The sequence below is a fragment of the Bombus terrestris genome, chromosome 11, assembly GCF_910591885.1.
Source record: "Bombus terrestris chromosome 11, iyBomTerr1.2, whole genome shotgun sequence".
Taxonomy (NCBI): domain Eukaryota; kingdom Metazoa; phylum Arthropoda; class Insecta; order Hymenoptera; family Apidae; genus Bombus; species Bombus terrestris.
Window position 1 is genome coordinate 5,592,082 of NC_063279.1, and position 16,438 is coordinate 5,608,519.

At 27.9% G+C, this 16,438-nt stretch overlaps 4 protein-coding genes across 5 annotated transcripts; 2 read left to right on the forward strand and 2 right to left on the reverse strand.

The window, feature by feature from the left end:
* Positions 1 to 56: 56 nt before the first annotated feature.
* LOC100644097 (probable methyltransferase-like protein 25) lies at positions 57 to 1,825 on the forward strand (the record flags this gene model as incomplete). The annotated part of the gene is made up of 5 exons (XM_048409945.1): positions 57 to 245; positions 321 to 539; positions 631 to 1,213; positions 1,281 to 1,415; positions 1,549 to 1,825. Coding segments are annotated over 5 exons (1,374 nt in total), but the record flags the coding sequence as incomplete, so codon positions are not given.
* LOC100643978 (mediator of RNA polymerase II transcription subunit 8) lies at positions 1,797 to 4,183 on the reverse strand. 2 transcript variants are annotated; one of them, XM_020865566.2, is made up of 7 exons: positions 3,963 to 4,183; positions 3,656 to 3,827; positions 3,326 to 3,571; positions 3,087 to 3,095; positions 2,455 to 2,625; positions 2,183 to 2,300; positions 1,797 to 2,097 (listed from the first exon to the last, which is right to left on the reverse strand). In XM_020865566.2, exons 2-7 carry the CDS (start codon positions 3,818 to 3,820, stop codon positions 2,021 to 2,023), a joined length of 786 nt encoding a protein of 261 aa, XP_020721225.1. In that variant the 5' UTR covers positions 3,821 to 3,827; positions 3,963 to 4,183; the 3' UTR covers positions 1,797 to 2,020. The 2 variants fall into 2 exon arrangements, with proteins under 2 accessions (XP_020721225.1, XP_012168891.1); XM_012313501.3 differs by lacking the exon at positions 3,087 to 3,095 and having other exon boundaries at positions 3,963 to 4,182.
* Positions 4,184 to 5,689: 1,506 nt separating this feature from the next.
* On the reverse strand, positions 5,690 to 7,801 carry LOC105666230. The gene is made up of 6 exons (XM_048409946.1): positions 7,750 to 7,801; positions 7,055 to 7,060; positions 6,867 to 6,946; positions 6,644 to 6,760; positions 6,298 to 6,548; positions 5,690 to 6,221 (listed from the first exon to the last, which is right to left on the reverse strand). The coding sequence occupies exons 1-6, from the start codon at positions 7,799 to 7,801 to the stop codon at positions 5,780 to 5,782; spliced, it is 948 nt and encodes a 315-aa protein (XP_048265903.1). The 3' UTR covers positions 5,690 to 5,779.
* On the forward strand, positions 7,719 to 16,058 carry LOC100645475 (tuberin). The gene is made up of 29 exons (XM_048410012.1): positions 7,719 to 7,986; positions 8,225 to 8,361; positions 8,476 to 8,669; positions 8,746 to 8,949; positions 9,034 to 9,208; positions 9,307 to 9,507; positions 9,584 to 9,725; positions 9,794 to 9,942; positions 10,020 to 10,192; positions 10,261 to 10,429; positions 10,506 to 10,727; positions 10,848 to 11,109; positions 11,196 to 11,314; positions 11,377 to 11,541; positions 11,630 to 11,795; positions 11,872 to 12,068; positions 12,155 to 12,271; positions 12,349 to 12,530; positions 12,647 to 12,860; positions 12,954 to 13,385; positions 13,453 to 13,624; positions 13,709 to 13,910; positions 14,016 to 14,196; positions 14,315 to 14,497; positions 14,571 to 14,749; positions 14,837 to 15,185; positions 15,256 to 15,396; positions 15,463 to 15,633; positions 15,816 to 16,058. Exons 1-29 carry the CDS (start codon positions 7,908 to 7,910, stop codon positions 16,020 to 16,022), a joined length of 5,484 nt encoding a protein of 1,827 aa, XP_048265969.1. The 5' UTR covers positions 7,719 to 7,907; the 3' UTR covers positions 16,023 to 16,058.
* The last annotated feature ends 380 nt before the right edge of the window (positions 16,059 to 16,438 follow it).

Here is a 16,438-nt window from a genome sequence, read left to right on the forward strand (position 1 = left end):
ATTTATATATATATATTTGTTCACATATATTTTTTATATATAGATGGCATGTGTAAATAATTGCAAATATGTATTTTTTGGATGCATTGAACTTATTTCTTGACACACAGTGGCTTTATAATACTCCAGTTACTGATTTATTAACTGAAGGAGTACTTGATTTTTTTCCAAAAGAATGGCTGCATGCTTTGCAAATTTTGAAAAATGAAGAACTTAATGATTTTGTTGTAAAAAAAATGACAAAGGTTGGTAAATGATTAACAGCAAAATAAAACAAAAATGTTGATATCATATCACAAATACATTATTTAATTTTTTAGCCAGAATGGTCAAAAACCTTAATAGCTTTTGTTGAAAAGTGTAAATATATTGATCAATTACCAACTATGAACACTGCATTATCAACAACATTACCAAAGGACTTCCAAATAGGTCTTAATTGCAAAAAACAACATGAAATAATGCATTTGGCATATCTGGTACATATGCAATGTGCACCTCTAAATATTAAAGTTATTATTGATCTTGGTGCAGGTTTGGTAAGAAATCCATATTTATGTAATGCTATTCAGGAAAAATGAAATTTGTATTTCTTTTCTAAAAAATATTTATGCCATGCTTTCATTCCAGGGATATATTTGCCAATTATTATATCATTTATATGGATATAAAGTTCTAGGATTAGAAAAAAGTCAAGCAAACATAGATAACGCTCGAAAGAGACAATTAAAATGGTTTCCTGATTCATTAATGCATGTTAAATATAATTGTTGTGATTTAAAATGTAATTCTGTTGAGACAATAGAAACTATTTTATGTAATGAGTTTCAAGAAAAGTCAAATGTTTGTTTGATTGGTTTACATGCTTGTGGAGATCTTAGCATATATGCATCAAAAATATTTCGTGATATGACAGCAGCACGTGTTTTTATTATGGTTCCTTGTTGTTATCATAAGCTTTCGATATCAAAAAAAATAAAAATAAATGTATCAACTGAAAAACAATATTTTAACAATTTCCCTTTATCTAATTGTCTTAAAACTATAATTAATAATACTGATTTTGACATTGGTTCCTTCTTGAGGCAGCCCTTTTTACGGCTAGCATGCCAAGAACCAGCAGACAGATGGAATAATATGTCTATTGAAACACACAATGAACATTCCTTTTATGTTCTTGCAAGGGCTGTCCTTCAATTATATGCATCTAAAAGTATGTGTCAATTTTTTATTTCAAGTACTATTTACCTAACATTAATGTAAAATATAAAATGTTTTAGATGGATTTTCCCTTAAGAAACGTAAACAAAAAGGAACAAGAAAATCTCAATGTTGTGATTTCAAAGCTTATGTTAGAGATTCATTAACTAGATACATTTTACAACCACAGGAAAAAGAAGCATTAAAAGAACAAGGTGATATTCTATTAATTTGTTACATTCTAAAAGCTTTCTGTTCTTTTTATGACTCTTTTGGTATATTATATGTTACAAAAATACATTTTCACAAAACTATAATAAATGATTAAGAGGTTATTTTGGTTTTTAGATGTACAACTTAATCTTGATATGCATGAAAAAAACATCATAGAACTATGGGGAAATCACTGTGATAAGTTAAAGATTGTAGAAATATATACTGGTTTACAATTGATGTTGCAAGCATCAGCAGAATCATTTGTTTTACAAGATCGATTATGTTGGATGGAAGAACAAGGTTTAGAAGCAAAAATTATTCCTGTAATGAATAAATACCTATCCCCACGAGCATATGCAATTGTATCACAAAAGAAATAATAAATTTTATAAATTAGCACTTTTATAAATCGTATTTTGTTATATAATTATAAATTGATCTACAAGTATTATATCTAACTATATCAAATATTTTATCTACATTTTTGTACGACAATAAGTAATTATTTGACTGGTTATGTATTAAAAGATAATAAATTATAGTAGAAATAATGTCTAATTTGAAAAATATACTAAGATTAATATGTTAAATAATAAATTATATTTTATCTGTATGGGTGAATTTGTGATGCTGCTTTAATATTAGTTTTGATTGCGCTTGGAGCTTTACTCATTTGTCCCACTACAAATACATAAAATATATTGGTTAATATTGTGAATATAAACATTAATGTTATAATTAACCAAATTAGAGTGGATTTGCTTACTAGATGGATTTCCTAAAGATCCTTGTCCTGGAGCTTGTTGTTGATTTCCAGGCCTACCTACCATCATCCCACTTGGCACAGAATTTACACCAGATTGAACCATTTGCACAGAATCAGACTAGAAGTGCAAAATATAAGACAAAATTATTCCAGATTTAATTTCACTCGTCGTAACAATTTTTTAGAACATTCACTTAAGATCATTGATCACTTTATATAAGATTTGTGTCATAGCTAAAGTATTAAAAATATTAACTTAAAAAGAAATTTACCTTTAAACCTTTACCCATACCCACAGCTGCTACAAGAGCATGAGTGTCTGCAGTACTACTTGTCTGGGCTTGAGTTGCTCTAGATCCAGCTTCGCTTTCCCATTCCTCACGTGCCTTATTTGCTATATCCCATACATTATTAATGACCTTTGTGTACTGACTCATTTGTTTCTGAAAATTATAAAATGCATACATATTTTAAAAGAAAAATATCATTTAGTGTTCCACTCGCTAAATGGACCTACTATGAAATTTATAGTATTTTTAAACCATTAGAGGAAAACTAACTTTTATATGTCAAAATTAAAATGTTTAAATTGTATATGAATTTATACATATTAACATATGATTATATTTTATGTAGTTGTATTAATATCAACTTAAATAAATATGCAATCTACTACAAATTTACAATAATATTTTTTAAACATAAAAGTTAAGATTTCCTCTAACAGTTTAATATTAATAAAAAAGCATGTGTTACTAAATACAAAACATGTTAAAATATATAAAGGATATTTTTATGTCTTCAAAATTTGAAAATTATTATATATGTAATTTGTAACTATTTTAATTTCAGTCCAAAGCGAATGGAACTAATAAAAGCTGAAAGCTAGCTGATAGTAGCTTACATTGCAGTCCTAGTTGATGTTTAGTTAGCAGATTAAAAGAAAAATAGAACATCTTATATTATCTTTAAACTTCTACAATAAGACAATAGAGAGATATAATTTTATCTCTGTCTTAAAGTACTTTCAAGATTTAAACTCATTAAATCTTCTAATTATTAACAGGAAGTGAAATTTATATAAATATTCATAATTAATTTTTAAAAAGATGTAATGTATAAATAAGAAATGGTTTTTCTTACGTGTGACATCTCCGTACTTGTATTCGCAGCTTTTGTTTCAAGCTGCATCATTTTTTGTTCTGCTTGAGGTTCTACTTTAGTTCGTAGATAATCTGGTACTAAATCATGAGCAAATGTGGGAATTCTACCTTCGGTTAAACGAAGTAATTCTTCATCTTTCTCTGGACTTAATCTTAATGGTAAAACTGTTAAGTTCCTTAAATTTGGTGCTTTATCATGTCCAAAAATTTTTGAGAGACTGGTCAGCTATAAAAATAACTTGTTTCAAATTAAATCATTTAAATTAAGCAAAATTGGTTTTATTTAAAAGTTTCAACTACATTAACTTACATGTCCTGAAATAAGTGCAAAATTGTCCAAAAAATTGGGCCAATTCAATGTTTCATATTCATGTTCCAATTTAAATATCATTGCGGCAATTGCAGTCTTTAAATCATTTACTCTCATAATAATAGCCTCCAAAGCGGAATCCAGTTGCTTTTCTTCTCTTTGCATTTTCAATCTTGTTAAAATATAAGTAAAAACATATTGTAATATTTTTATATGCATTGTTATTCATCATTATTAAAGCAGCACAAGTAATTGTGTATAAACAATATTATATTTATATTTATTTTATTAAAAATAGCATACTTACTATTAGACGTACAATAATCCAACAAAATTCGTAATCGTTTATTGTGGTATTCTTTTACTAACATCAATCTTACATTATTACAGTATAAACATTCGTACGCAGCTTGTATATGATCGTTCTCGTACCTCTGACCATGATGGATATTAATCATGAACATAGTAATACACGAAATATAAATCTTCACTTTAGGCGAGATGGCGGGGGGGGGGGAGAGCATTTCCGGAGCGAAGAACATGGTCACGTGGTATTTTGCGGTCACATCGGTGATTGGCTTTGGCATAATTGCACGAAATTTCAAAATGAGATCTCTGATTTGTTTACAATCATAGATGTACGATAAAATATTCTCCGTAAAATAGAGGCACGAAGTGTTTTATTTATATATCGGCATACTGAAGTGTTAATATAAAGTCTCTAAAAGAGTCTCTAAAGTGTCTAATCTAAATGTTATCGCACATTATTGAGACGTTAGAATTAATTGGTTAAAAGTTAAAATCTACAAATATGAAAAATCTTTATTGTTTTCGTTTAGTATTTACTTTTGGAACTACCATATCCATGGGCAACTACGCGATAGATTCAGTATGTTTTTCAGTATTATTATGACACGGAAGAAATAAACCCGTTAACCTGTTACGGCAATTACACCGATTTACTTTTATTTGATGAAAATAAAATTACGCTTGCGCGATTACAACCAATCATCAATGCGGCCTCAAAGTACCACATGACCATAATTCCTGCTTCTCGGAAACGACTTTACTTCTCTTAGTTACTGTTCCAACGTTCTGAACATTGTCCCGAATTTCAATATTCCTATATCGATGGTTGTGGTGGAGTGTGCAAATAAATTCTATTAGACTACTTAATATTTTTCTAAACGAATTAATCAAAATATATTATAGTAAATAATAGTAATATACAAATTTGAGAAAGATTTGATGTTGTACTTCTATTTGAAGTATTTTTATTATTTTTAAATAAATAATTTTAAATAAATAAATAATATATATATAAAATAAGATATATATACATATAAAGCAAGAGTGAAATTTCAGAAAAGCTATCCCTCCTAGGATTTCGATGATTTTTGATATGTGTAGAAATCAATATTTAGAAGAACTTTTTTCTATACATATAACACAATGGACGACCAATTATAAGCAGTATTTACTGTAGCGGTATCAACTATTTTCTGCGAATAACTCGAAAGCTGAGACCAACTATCGGTTAAAGAAATGTATAAGAAAAAGTTGTTTAAAATGTTGAGTTTTGCAACGCATACAAAAATCATCTAGATCGAAAGGGAGGTAACTTTTCTGGAGTTTCAACAAAGCAAGTTTGTTTTGCTTTTTGACAAATTTTACTTTTAAAGACTGATAAGAAATTATACAAATTTGTAGGTACATAAAAAAATCAAAATTACTAATACAAAGTAAACACAAATGAGCAGTAAGAGTAACTCATATGAAAAGTTACAGAAAGGAAGATTTTTTAAATTCAATCACAAGCATCAAAATTGCTTTAAAAAACAGTATTATAATTTTATATACATAAGAGTAAAAATTTTGTATTTAGTATTTATCAAGATCAAGATACTTAGTAAATAATAAATAACTTTTCACATTATCCTAAGGATATTACTATGGCATGTTTCTAAGATTAAACATAATTATCTTTGTTATTTCATTTTTATATTTTTTAAATATACTATAATTAAAGCATTATTTATTTTTGACTGCAATAAATTTATTTATAGAAAATATTTATAATCTTTCATTACAACATTTTTATTATTTTGGTGAATTATTGAATAATCAATTTTGAATGTCACTGTCGGGATTTGCTACTTGTCTTTTAAGCATTATAAAAACAAATGGTGCAACTACTTTCCAGCCAAGTTTTTTAAACATATTTTCAGATGTTGTGTTTCCTTTAACAATAAATAGTACTGTAGAAATCCCTTGTTCTGCAAACTTCTTTGAAAGCATATTTACTACTATTTTTGCATAACCTTTTCCTCTATGTTCCTCTACAGTTTGTACTATTGCTAATCCATGCCAATCATTTTGCATGCACCAAGAAACTAAAGAATCATCTTCTTTTAAATATAGTCCTATTCCACCATTGAATTCTACCAGCGTACTTAAGTATTTTAGGGATAACTCTGGGTTTTCCACATCTCTGTGTGGCCATACAGAATGTATTAATGGAATGTTTGATTTATCCAGAGGTTTTATATAACATTCATTTGGTATCCTAAAGAAAAGCAAATAAATTATTGTATATTGGTATTATAGTGGTATACTGATAATATAATAGCAAATACGAATACCAAGTCTTTGTTTTTATACACTCTTCAGCAGGCTTAAAATAATAGTTAAATGACAGCACTAGATTTGTTTCTACATTTCTCAAATGTTTCAGATTCTCTAGTGCAGTAAGTACACTAGATATAAAACATTCATGAACTGTAACAAAGTTTACTTGTTGATTATAATCTATGACTTTGGTTTCTGTTAACACTTTATTTATGATATCACTGTTTGGATGCAGTGTAAATATTAGTACATTATATACTGAAAACTATATATATATAAGTGTATATTATATATAAGGAATAATATTTCTTATAAATTTTTGTTTACATTTATATATTCACATTTATATAAAATACTTACATTGCTTATCCCAAGGAAAGTTTCTTGTTCATCATCTCCATATGGGCAATAAATTTGAATAGATATATTTGGATTCCTTTTCTTCCATACAATAGCATTTTCAATCCAGTAATAATACTATAAATAGAAAATTTTATTATGATTTACTGTAATTTACCTATAAGACCTATATTAACAACATTAGGATATGTATTGATTATAAATTATTTAAACTGAAACTTACATATGCAAAATATGGCCAGTTATGCTCTGCTTTTTTTTTAATAAGAGACCATTTTTCAAATGGTAAAGGTTGTAAAATATCTACAGTAGAATTTTTTGACATTGTATAATTGAAATTTTTAACCGTAAAATGAGAGCGTATAATTGCGTATAGCTATATATTTTACTACTGTTTTTCAGTGTTACTACCTTGATCTCAACTATCTGAAATGTTGTCTCAGAGTAAATAAAGGAAATGAAATTGATAATAATCGATAATTATAGAACTATGTAATATACGATATTAAAACATTAAAAGATATATAATAATTATATATATATATATATATATATATAATTATATATATATATATATATATATATATATATATATATGTACATATATCAATTATCATTCTGTATTCTATAACTTTATATCAAAATTTTAAAATCGTAATAAATCATGAAAGTATATTACGACATTTCTGTATAAAAGAGAAAGAAATTATTTCATACATTTGTTACATTTATCATATTTAATATATATAATACTAAATATATTTTAACTTAAAAATTTTATTTATATATAATATATGGTAATCTATAGCAGAATAGATTTAGATATTTAAGAAGAGAAAGAGAGGGAAAAATGATATCTTGCTTGCAGTTTGCTGTTTTAGATAAATTGAATTCGTACAAAATAATTGTATTTGACCATAAACCACTAAAATAATAGATCTACAATTTTTCATTTGGGAATTTATTTTTAATTGAATAAGTACTTGCGGGAATTAGTTATTTCTTGTAGCCCTCTAATGGCGAATATCAGAAATATGGTTTAAACATACGTTTAAACTTTATATATTGATAGTCTTCATTAGTGTTTTTTTATAGTTGCAAATTACAGCTGATTGGTGTTTGGCATTCTGGCACCCCAACTCTCTTTACACGGTGCATTTCACTGACATTTCTCTGCTCAGATTTGCTTTTGATATGCCTACTAATACTTATTACAACTCTTTCTGGATATATCCTAGTGTTTTCTTTTGGTTCGTAAAATAAAATGTCGAAAATGAACTCCAAAGATAAAGATAATAAAACATTACATGATAAATTGAAACAATTCTTCCGCATTAACAAAGGTGATTTTATAGAGATACAATTTCTGTAATTAGTGATTACATTGTATTATTGATATATTTTGATATCAAATAATGAGATACGCTTTTAATGATAATAAGCTTTTATCTTCTCCTAAGTAAAATAATTCTGTAATTATAATTTATAAATTATAATTGACGATTGCAGTTTATATATTATTTACAGAATGACATTCGTATATATTATTTGTAAACAAATCGATAATAAATTTATTTTTAGGTAATTATAAAAGTCGTGAAGATGTTACATTAACTCATGATCTTGAGAAAGAAATTAGTCCTGAAAGTCCTGTGCATCATCGTACAAAAGTAATTAAAGATTTGTGTGATGCAGTTCTTAATCAACAATGGGAAGATGTAGGTAGATTGTTTATTATAATAAATTTATACTAATATGTCTAACATTATCAATTAAATAATATTTCATAGTAATATGTTTAAAAATATTATTGATTTCTATTTTTTCATTAGAAAGCAGCTGAGAGATTATGGTATTTGGTACAAGATCTTCTGGAAAAGGACGTGCCTCGTGAGCACAGACATGTGACATTAAACTTTCTGCGATGTCTTGTTCAAGGTCAATATTCTAAATTATCTTCTCTTATGAGAGTGAAGTTCTTTATGGTTGTTAAAGAACACAATATTCCTGAAGATATTGGACCTAGGTAACTATTAAAATACAATAATTAGAAATTGTTTTATTTTATGAATATTTTAGCTAAGTTGAGGATTATTATGTAGATTGGACCTTTTACAAAGCTTAACAGAAAATGGAAAAGATATATTGCACTTAGAGGAGAGAATGGGACCTTTCTTATTGGATTGGATGCCTGTTGTAACAGCAGGAGATGGAAAAAGGGGGGCTGAGTTTTTATCGCTTCTTGTTAATGTCATAAAATTTAACTCAGCATATATTGATGAAGATATTATATCAGGCCTTGTTCAGTAAATATTTTATAATTTAATATAAGTAAATCAACAATTATGGTAGACATTATAAAACAAATACTTCATATTTTATATTTTTAGGTATATTTGCCATCTATGTTATTATAGCAATAGCAGTGAAGTTGTTTCTGGATGCTTAGAAGCTTTGGATGCGATCGTTTGTTACAGTAATTTACAATCTGATTCATTACAAACTTTTATCATAGCATTATGTGGGAGTGTTAATGTTGAAACATACTGTCAAATAAGTTGGAAGGTACATCACAAAATTTTATGAAGTATAAATGATCTTAATTTAAATTAAAATTATAATTTAGAAATACTTCAATCTCAAATATGTATGACTTTTTGTAGATAATGCGTAACTTATTAGGTACACATATGGGTCATTCTGCACTATATACGATGTGTCGTTTGCTACAAGATACAAATTTTCAGAGAGATGTTCGTTTACTTAGAGGTGCAGTATTTTATGTAAATATGGGTCTTTGGGGGACTCATAGAATTCCAAAACTAGAATGTACTCCTACATCAGTTTTACCTTCATTTTATCAAGTAAGTAATAAAAATCTAGTATAATCTTTATATGTTTCCATGTAATTCACTGTTTCTTACTTTGTTATTTTATAAGGCTTTAAAATGTAATCATCCAATTGTTATGTATGAAGTCACATTATCAATTCAAAGATTAGTAAATAAATATGGTGCTGAGTTATGGGACCCCACATGGAGTATTATTCTTGATATTATTGAAGAAGTTATTTCTCATACAGGTAAAATTTAAAACTGTGAAATGCGATGTAAATATTAGATTTTTATTAATAATGTATTATGTTCTTAGAAACTAGTAATCAACCTGCAACCAGACAAGTTTCAGTGAGTTTACATGAAACGATAAATAGCATTGAAAATTTATTGGATAGTAACTATTATAATGGTTGTATTCAACGATTTTATGATCTCGTTGAACGATGTAGTGATGCAAGACCTGTAATTATTATATTTTTAATGTAAATATAACACTAAATATTTTTTCTGTGCCAAAATATAAAATTAAATTTTTTTAGGAAGGTTCCATTTTGAAATTAATCGAATATCGAGCACGTACTATAGGAGCTACACATCATCTATGGCAATCCAGATTAGCAAATTTGATGGAGCGTTATTATAAAATTGAAACACGTACTAATGTTAGAATGAAAGTTCTTGATGTTTTAACAAACGTCGTTCAAGTTAATAGGTATATAAAATGATATTTTGTAAAAATTTTTGTAAAATAAATTTTGTAATTGTCGTTTCTTTCAATAGATCTAGATATGAAGATGAATTAATTGAGCGAATAATTGTGCCATATTTTCAACATGTCGATATGGATTCGGATATTACAATTCGTAATGGTGTTGCACATTTACTTGTTGATCTTTGTCTTGAGTGTGATACAAAAAGATGTTTAGAACTTTTAGACATACTGGAGAAGGTATATAATTTTTTAGATATTTATTTACATAAAACATTTTTAATATAACATATTCAAATTAAAAATGTATGTTAAGGTAATCAACAAACCATTCACTTCTGATACTCCAGTTACGAAAGATGTCGATATTAAAGATGTAAAGACTGCAGTTGTTGGTGTGATAAAAATATTAACATCGAAAATTTATTATTTACCATCAAGTCATGCCATACGTGCTTACAAAGTTTTAGTCAATCATCTGGAGCAACATTACAAAGAACCAACTGTCTTCCATGACATTTCTACCATTCGATACTTGGTAATAAATATAAATGATGTAAATGATGTAATAAATACAAAATATTTTAATCTCTAACTTTTTAGTAGTAATATGTTAACATTTTAGTGTATCTTATTATAAAATTATTATGCATTTTAGATTTTTGAATGTTTTTTAAAAATTAGAGCGAATACGCTTTATCATCTTGGATTTCCTGATGCTCAAAATTCATCCGTGATAAAGTTCACTCCATATCTAGTTTTAGAACATGCAACAACTGAACGAATAAATAGTGGAGGAGGTGGCAGTAGTCCTCCACCAGTTAGTCCAGCTCCATTACAGCATTTATCTTGTCAAATTACTCATATGTCATTGGCACATGCATGTAAAGCGGTTATTTCCTGCATTAAATCAGAAAAAGGTTTATATTATACATATTTTCAATTATTATATAATTATTTATTTATGAAAGTTGGGAGTTGAATTTAAAATTTATTTGTTTTACAGATTGGAAGGTTTTGCAACTTGTATTAAAAGAATTGCCTCAAGTAATGCAAAATAGAGCATTAATATTATCACGACATACAAACGATATAGACTTCTTTGCAACTGCACTTTGTTCCATGGTACATTATCTTATTTTCTTCCTTAAACATTCCAATAAATTTATTTTGATATATTTTTATAGGTCAGTGATAAAAGTTTGAGACTTCCAGAGTCTCTCTACAATGTTCCTCCAAAATTTACTCTTTCAGAGTTCCGCGTTCATGTTTTTCCAGTATTAGCATCATTAGCTTCATATCATGCACATTTGGAACCTAATTTGCAACAGCGTTTGATAAAGTGTTTAGAAGTAAGAAAATAAAATTCAATTCTTAAAATTAATACACTGATGCAATGTTTGTAGCTAGGCAAATTTTTTAAATATTTTCACTTTTTAGGTTGGTTTAACAGCAAAGTGTGCAAGCCAGTGTGTCACTAGTCTTACAACTTGTATTTTAGAAATGCGTGATGCAATGAACAAACTTTTATCTGAAGTACTTTTAAATTTATCAAAAATTTCAGCAACAGTACATATAGCTATACCAATTTTGGAATTTCTGTCTAGTAAGTATTAAAAACTTTAACAACTAATAAGTTTAATCGTGAGATATATATATATTTATATATCTTTTCCTTGCAGCTCTTACTAGGCTTCCAAAAGTTTTTGCAAGTTTTATTGGAGATCAATACATGTCTGTCTTTGCAATTTTATTACCATATACAAATCCTTTCAAATATGATCATTATACAGTATCCTTAGCACATCATGTAATTGCTGTATGGTTTTTGAAATGTCGACTACCATTTCGTAGAGATTTTGTTAGATTTATTACTACAGTATGTACATTATTAACATGCTATTATTAGTCTATTGTTAGTTATTGTTCTTAATAATGAAATTATGACTCTTTTTTAATATACAGGGTTTGAAGGCAAATGTAATAGTTCCCTTTGAAGAGGGACATTTAATGAAATCGGATTTTAATTTCATAAATGAAGATTCTTCAAATAGAAAACGTAGTTCAAGCTTAACAGAGCAGGTATAAAAATTAATAAAACTATATTCGTTTATTATCGTTTTTAAATCCACTATTTACTGTTATATTTTTATTTATAGGGTAGTAGGGGCAGAAGAGAGAGACCTATAATGGCTAATCGTATGATAGGAGACAATAAAGTTTCAGATTTAAAGCCTCCAATTGATGAGGCTTTGATGACTTTTCATGTGGAGCTTACTGAAACTTGTATTGATCTTATGGCTCGGTATACATTTTCAACTTATTCAGCTCGACCTAAAAGGTAAATTTATAAATTTTCATGTTTTATTAATTATGAAACATATATATATATATATATATATATATATATATAAACACGATATATATATATATATAAGTATAACTTATCTTTATTAGACTAGCAGCTGCCGATTTTCTACTTAAAGAGGGCCAATCAATGACATGGCTACTTGGTAACAAACTTATTACAGTAACAACAAGTGGTTGTAGCAATAAAGCAATGCGAAATGGACTTTGTGATAATTGTTGGGTTGTATGTAAACCTGGTCCTCAATCTCCTGAACATTTGAAAACATCTCAATCAACTTTAAGACGAGCATCGAGTACAGAGGTATTATTAACATGCATTATTGATATTATTTACATAATTATTTTGCTATTAGTTACAAATTGTTCTAAAATATAAAATGATAATATATAATAGACAGCAAAAGAGGACAAATTGTCTAGGCAGTCTTCTGGAGGTCATGGAAGCTCTACTGCAAACACAGCTGCAAATTCCCCAACAGAAGAATCAAAGAAAACATCGGAAGATTCAGATTTAACAAAAAAAGACCATTCTTCAGAAAAAATGGAAAAAGATCAAGCAGAATCATCAAAATTAGAACAAATACTTAATAGTGAGAAACAAGAAGAACATGTGCTCTGTGCTTGTTGGTGTCAGGGTTGGGCTGAGATTTATGTACGTAGACCTACAGGTGACATGTCTTGGATAATGAGGATTCAGAACTCTATGCAATTTGAAACAAATGTAGACTTTCCTGTGTATGATATAATGGCATTATATAGGCCAAATCAAGATTTGTTGCAAAAGCAGCAAGAATCTACATCAGAGTGTTCTGGAGATGAAGCAGAGGTAGTTTCAAAATATATTATTTAAAAATTATGTAAAAAAATGCACAATTCTTTCTCTCTTTCTATAGGACACTGCAGATAAAAATATGGATCAAATACGGTGTGATCATAATATTATAAAATCTGTGATATCTTCTGTATCATCAGGTCCAATTGCAATACCGGGTTCACCAGCTCGACCGAGTCCTTCAAGGCAAAGTTCACGCGATAGTTTAGAGAGTTTAGAGGATGGTGAAGATGGTATGATTAAACATTATTATACTTTAGTTGTCGTAATAAACAAATAATAAAATGAGTATATTAAAAAGTAAAAATTATTGGTAGATTTACGTCGTTCTCGAAATCCCGTACGCAGATCAAATTCTAGTCCTGAAATGAGTGCTAATTGGAAGAATCCATTCTTGAATAAAGAAAAACTAAGCAATTTGCAACAAGTAGACCGAGATTTTTTATCTACAGATATAGAAGTCAAACTTGATGCCGAACTAAAAAAACCTGCAAAAACTACATATGCAAAAGATATGAGGTATTATTTGTTTAACAAATAATAGTGTATTCTATTATTTTAATAGATTTTAATAATAATTTTTATTAGCTTTGTAAATATAATAATAAAGATATATTTATGCAGAGTTAGTTGTGAAGCTATACCAGAAGAGATGTTTGGCATGGGTACAACACCTCCATCAGAAAATGTATCAGATCATCCAACTGCATTACGATCTCAGTGTTCTTATCCAGGCGCAACACAAGTCACTCAAATTATTACGACTACTAGCAATACTGTTCCTCCATCACCTACTACCATACAGGTATAGTATTATTTTTTTAGCCTCTCGAGCATGGAAAGCGACTTCCAGTTTATGTATTCAAGTAAATAAAGTTTGCAATATTTCTTAATTACAAAAAACCTTTTGTCTATTTTTACAGGTTCAAGGAAACTTTTTGGGAGTACAGGGACGTGCAACACAAATTCAATCATCTGTTGCAAAGCCTCCACAATCACCTACACAAATTTACCCTCGTTTATCTAGTCTTGACTCTGGTCAAAAACAAATGCCATTAGGATCAGATAGTAAACCACCTATTGGACGCAATCATTTAGCTGATAAGGTATCATTGATTATATTTATTCTTAAATACTCTGTTTCAAAAGGAAAATACATATACACATATCTGTTTGTAGCAAAAGGATGAGAAACCTGATCCTTCTATGTTACCTCCTTTGCCATTACCTTTTCGTGATAGAGGTCATACAATTTCTGTAATGAGCCCCGTAAAAAAGTCCCGTGGAGAATGGGACAATATTCGTAGAGGAAACTCGCCACGAGTAAAAGAAACACCTAAAACTAGTATCAATCCGAGGTAATGATACAATACTTTTAAATACAAATATTCAGTAATTATCTTTGTGTTCTAATATAAAATTTATATTTAAATTATAAATTACAGTTTTGTGTTTTTGCAACTGTATCATACAGCACATTTTGGTTCGCCTTCAGAAAAACCTTTATTGGTTCCACAGACAACGGCTGTACAAAGAGCAGTGACAAATTTAGATAGAATACAACCATATGAAACCCATAAAATTGGGGTTCTTTATGTTGGTCCAGGGCAAGCTTCTAATGAAACTGAAATTTTAGCTAATCAACATGGATCACTTCGATATACAGAATTTTTACAACGATTAGGAACGTTAGTCCGATTGAAGGATGTTGATGAAAGTGTGTTTTTGGGAGGTTTAGATCGTAATGGTGAAAACGGAAACTTCGCATATATTTGGCAAGACGATGTTACACAGGTTGAAATAAACTTCTATAATTTTTATTATTTTATATTTTTGATAATGTAATTTTATATAATTTTATCAGGTGGCATTTCATGTTGCTACGTTGATGCCAACAAAATTAAGTGATCCGAAATGTACATCTAAAAAGCAACATATTGGAAATAATTATGTTACTGTTGTTTATAATGAATCTGGAGAACCATATAATATACAAACTGTAAAGGTATGTTTTATTATAGTATCTCATTGTAAAGTATTATATGTACTAATATTTGTGTTGCTTTCTTAGGGACAGTTCAATTATGCATGTGTTGTAATTCAGCCCCTAGATCACGGTACTAATCAAGTTACAGTTCAAGTAAAAGAAGAATTGGTTAAACATATTCGACACAGTGAACCAAAAATCATTTCTGATCAAAATTTAGCTATTTTATCTCGACAGTTAGCTCTTCATGCCAATGTAAGTTTTATAAAAAAATATACTAATTGTAATTATATTGCACTATTCGTATACTATTCCATGTTTTTCTGATATATAAAAAAAAATTAAATCAACATTAATTTAATACCATATTTGTTTTATTATAGCTTTGTCTTAAATTATATTACAATGAAATTTATAGTTTCTCCTCTCTGTTCTAGCTTGCTTCAATGGTTTCATCGTCATTGGAACAAAATAGTCACAATCCATATGCTTCTAATTGGTTAGAACGTTTACGACATATTAAACGACTTAGGAATCGTGTGTTGCAAGAAACAAACAATAATCCAGATAGAACAACTGATGATTTATCACCAAGATCGAACAAACGTATTTATATGGATGATTTTACTGAATATACAACATGATTTGATTTTAATAAAGGAGTTATTTAATAATTGTAATTAATATGATTCATGTTTGTTAATACGATAATTAAGTATTCTTTCTGTAAACTACAGAGAAGATAATTATTCTAAGTACAAATATTTCTCATTATATTTTATATTCAAATTTCAATTAATTCATTAATATAAATTTTTAATTTTGTGATAAATAAAAGAACGAGTATGTAATATTATTCTAATATAATTATGTATTGTTATTTTAATATTCAATACAAAATAATACTATCTATTTAATGTATTTCGTTCTTCAAGATTGTAAATAAATTCGACAAAATCGGTTTCAAACAAATCGTTAGAAAAAATTTACAATTTTAGAAAATGCATTTATATTAGTAAAAATGAATTTTATATATAAAAATAATAATAATATCCGCTTG

What these genes read in the sequence shown, in the direction of transcription:
- LOC100643978 (XM_020865566.2), bottom strand. Translation starts at nt 3,820, where the DNA reads ATGCAAAGAGAAGAAAAGCAACTGGATTCCGCTTTGGAGGCTATTATT. An exon ending in TTGCACTTATTTCAGGACAT is followed by an intron (nt 3,572 to 3,655) that starts GTAAGTTAATGT and finishes TTATTTTTATAG; the next exon opens with CTGACCAGTCTCTCAAAAAT. An exon ending in ATCTTTAGGAAATCCATCTA is followed by an intron (nt 2,098 to 2,182) that starts GTAAGCAAATCC and finishes ATGTATTTGTAG; the next exon opens with TGGGACAAATGAGTAAAGCT.
- LOC105666230 (XM_048409946.1), bottom strand. Translation starts at nt 7,801, where the DNA reads ATGCACCGTGTAAAGAGAGTTGGGGTGCCAGAATGCCAAACACCAATC. An exon ending in ACTGGCCATATTTTGCATAT is followed by an intron (nt 6,761 to 6,866) that starts GTAAGTTTCAGT and finishes TTCTATTTATAG; the next exon opens with TATTATTACTGGATTGAAAA. An exon ending in CTTTCCTTGGGATAAGCAAT is followed by an intron (nt 6,549 to 6,643) that starts GTAAGTATTTTA and finishes ATATATATATAG; the next exon opens with TTTTCAGTATATAATGTACT.
- LOC100645475 (XM_048410012.1), top strand. Translation starts at nt 7,908, where the DNA reads ATGTCGAAAATGAACTCCAAAGATAAAGATAATAAAACATTACATGAT. An exon ending in GTTTGATAAAGTGTTTAGAA is followed by an intron (nt 11,542 to 11,629) that starts GTAAGAAAATAA and finishes TTCACTTTTTAG; the next exon opens with GTTGGTTTAACAGCAAAGTG. An exon ending in GACGAGCATCGAGTACAGAG is followed by an intron (nt 12,861 to 12,953) that starts GTATTATTAACA and finishes AATATATAATAG; the next exon opens with ACAGCAAAAGAGGACAAATT.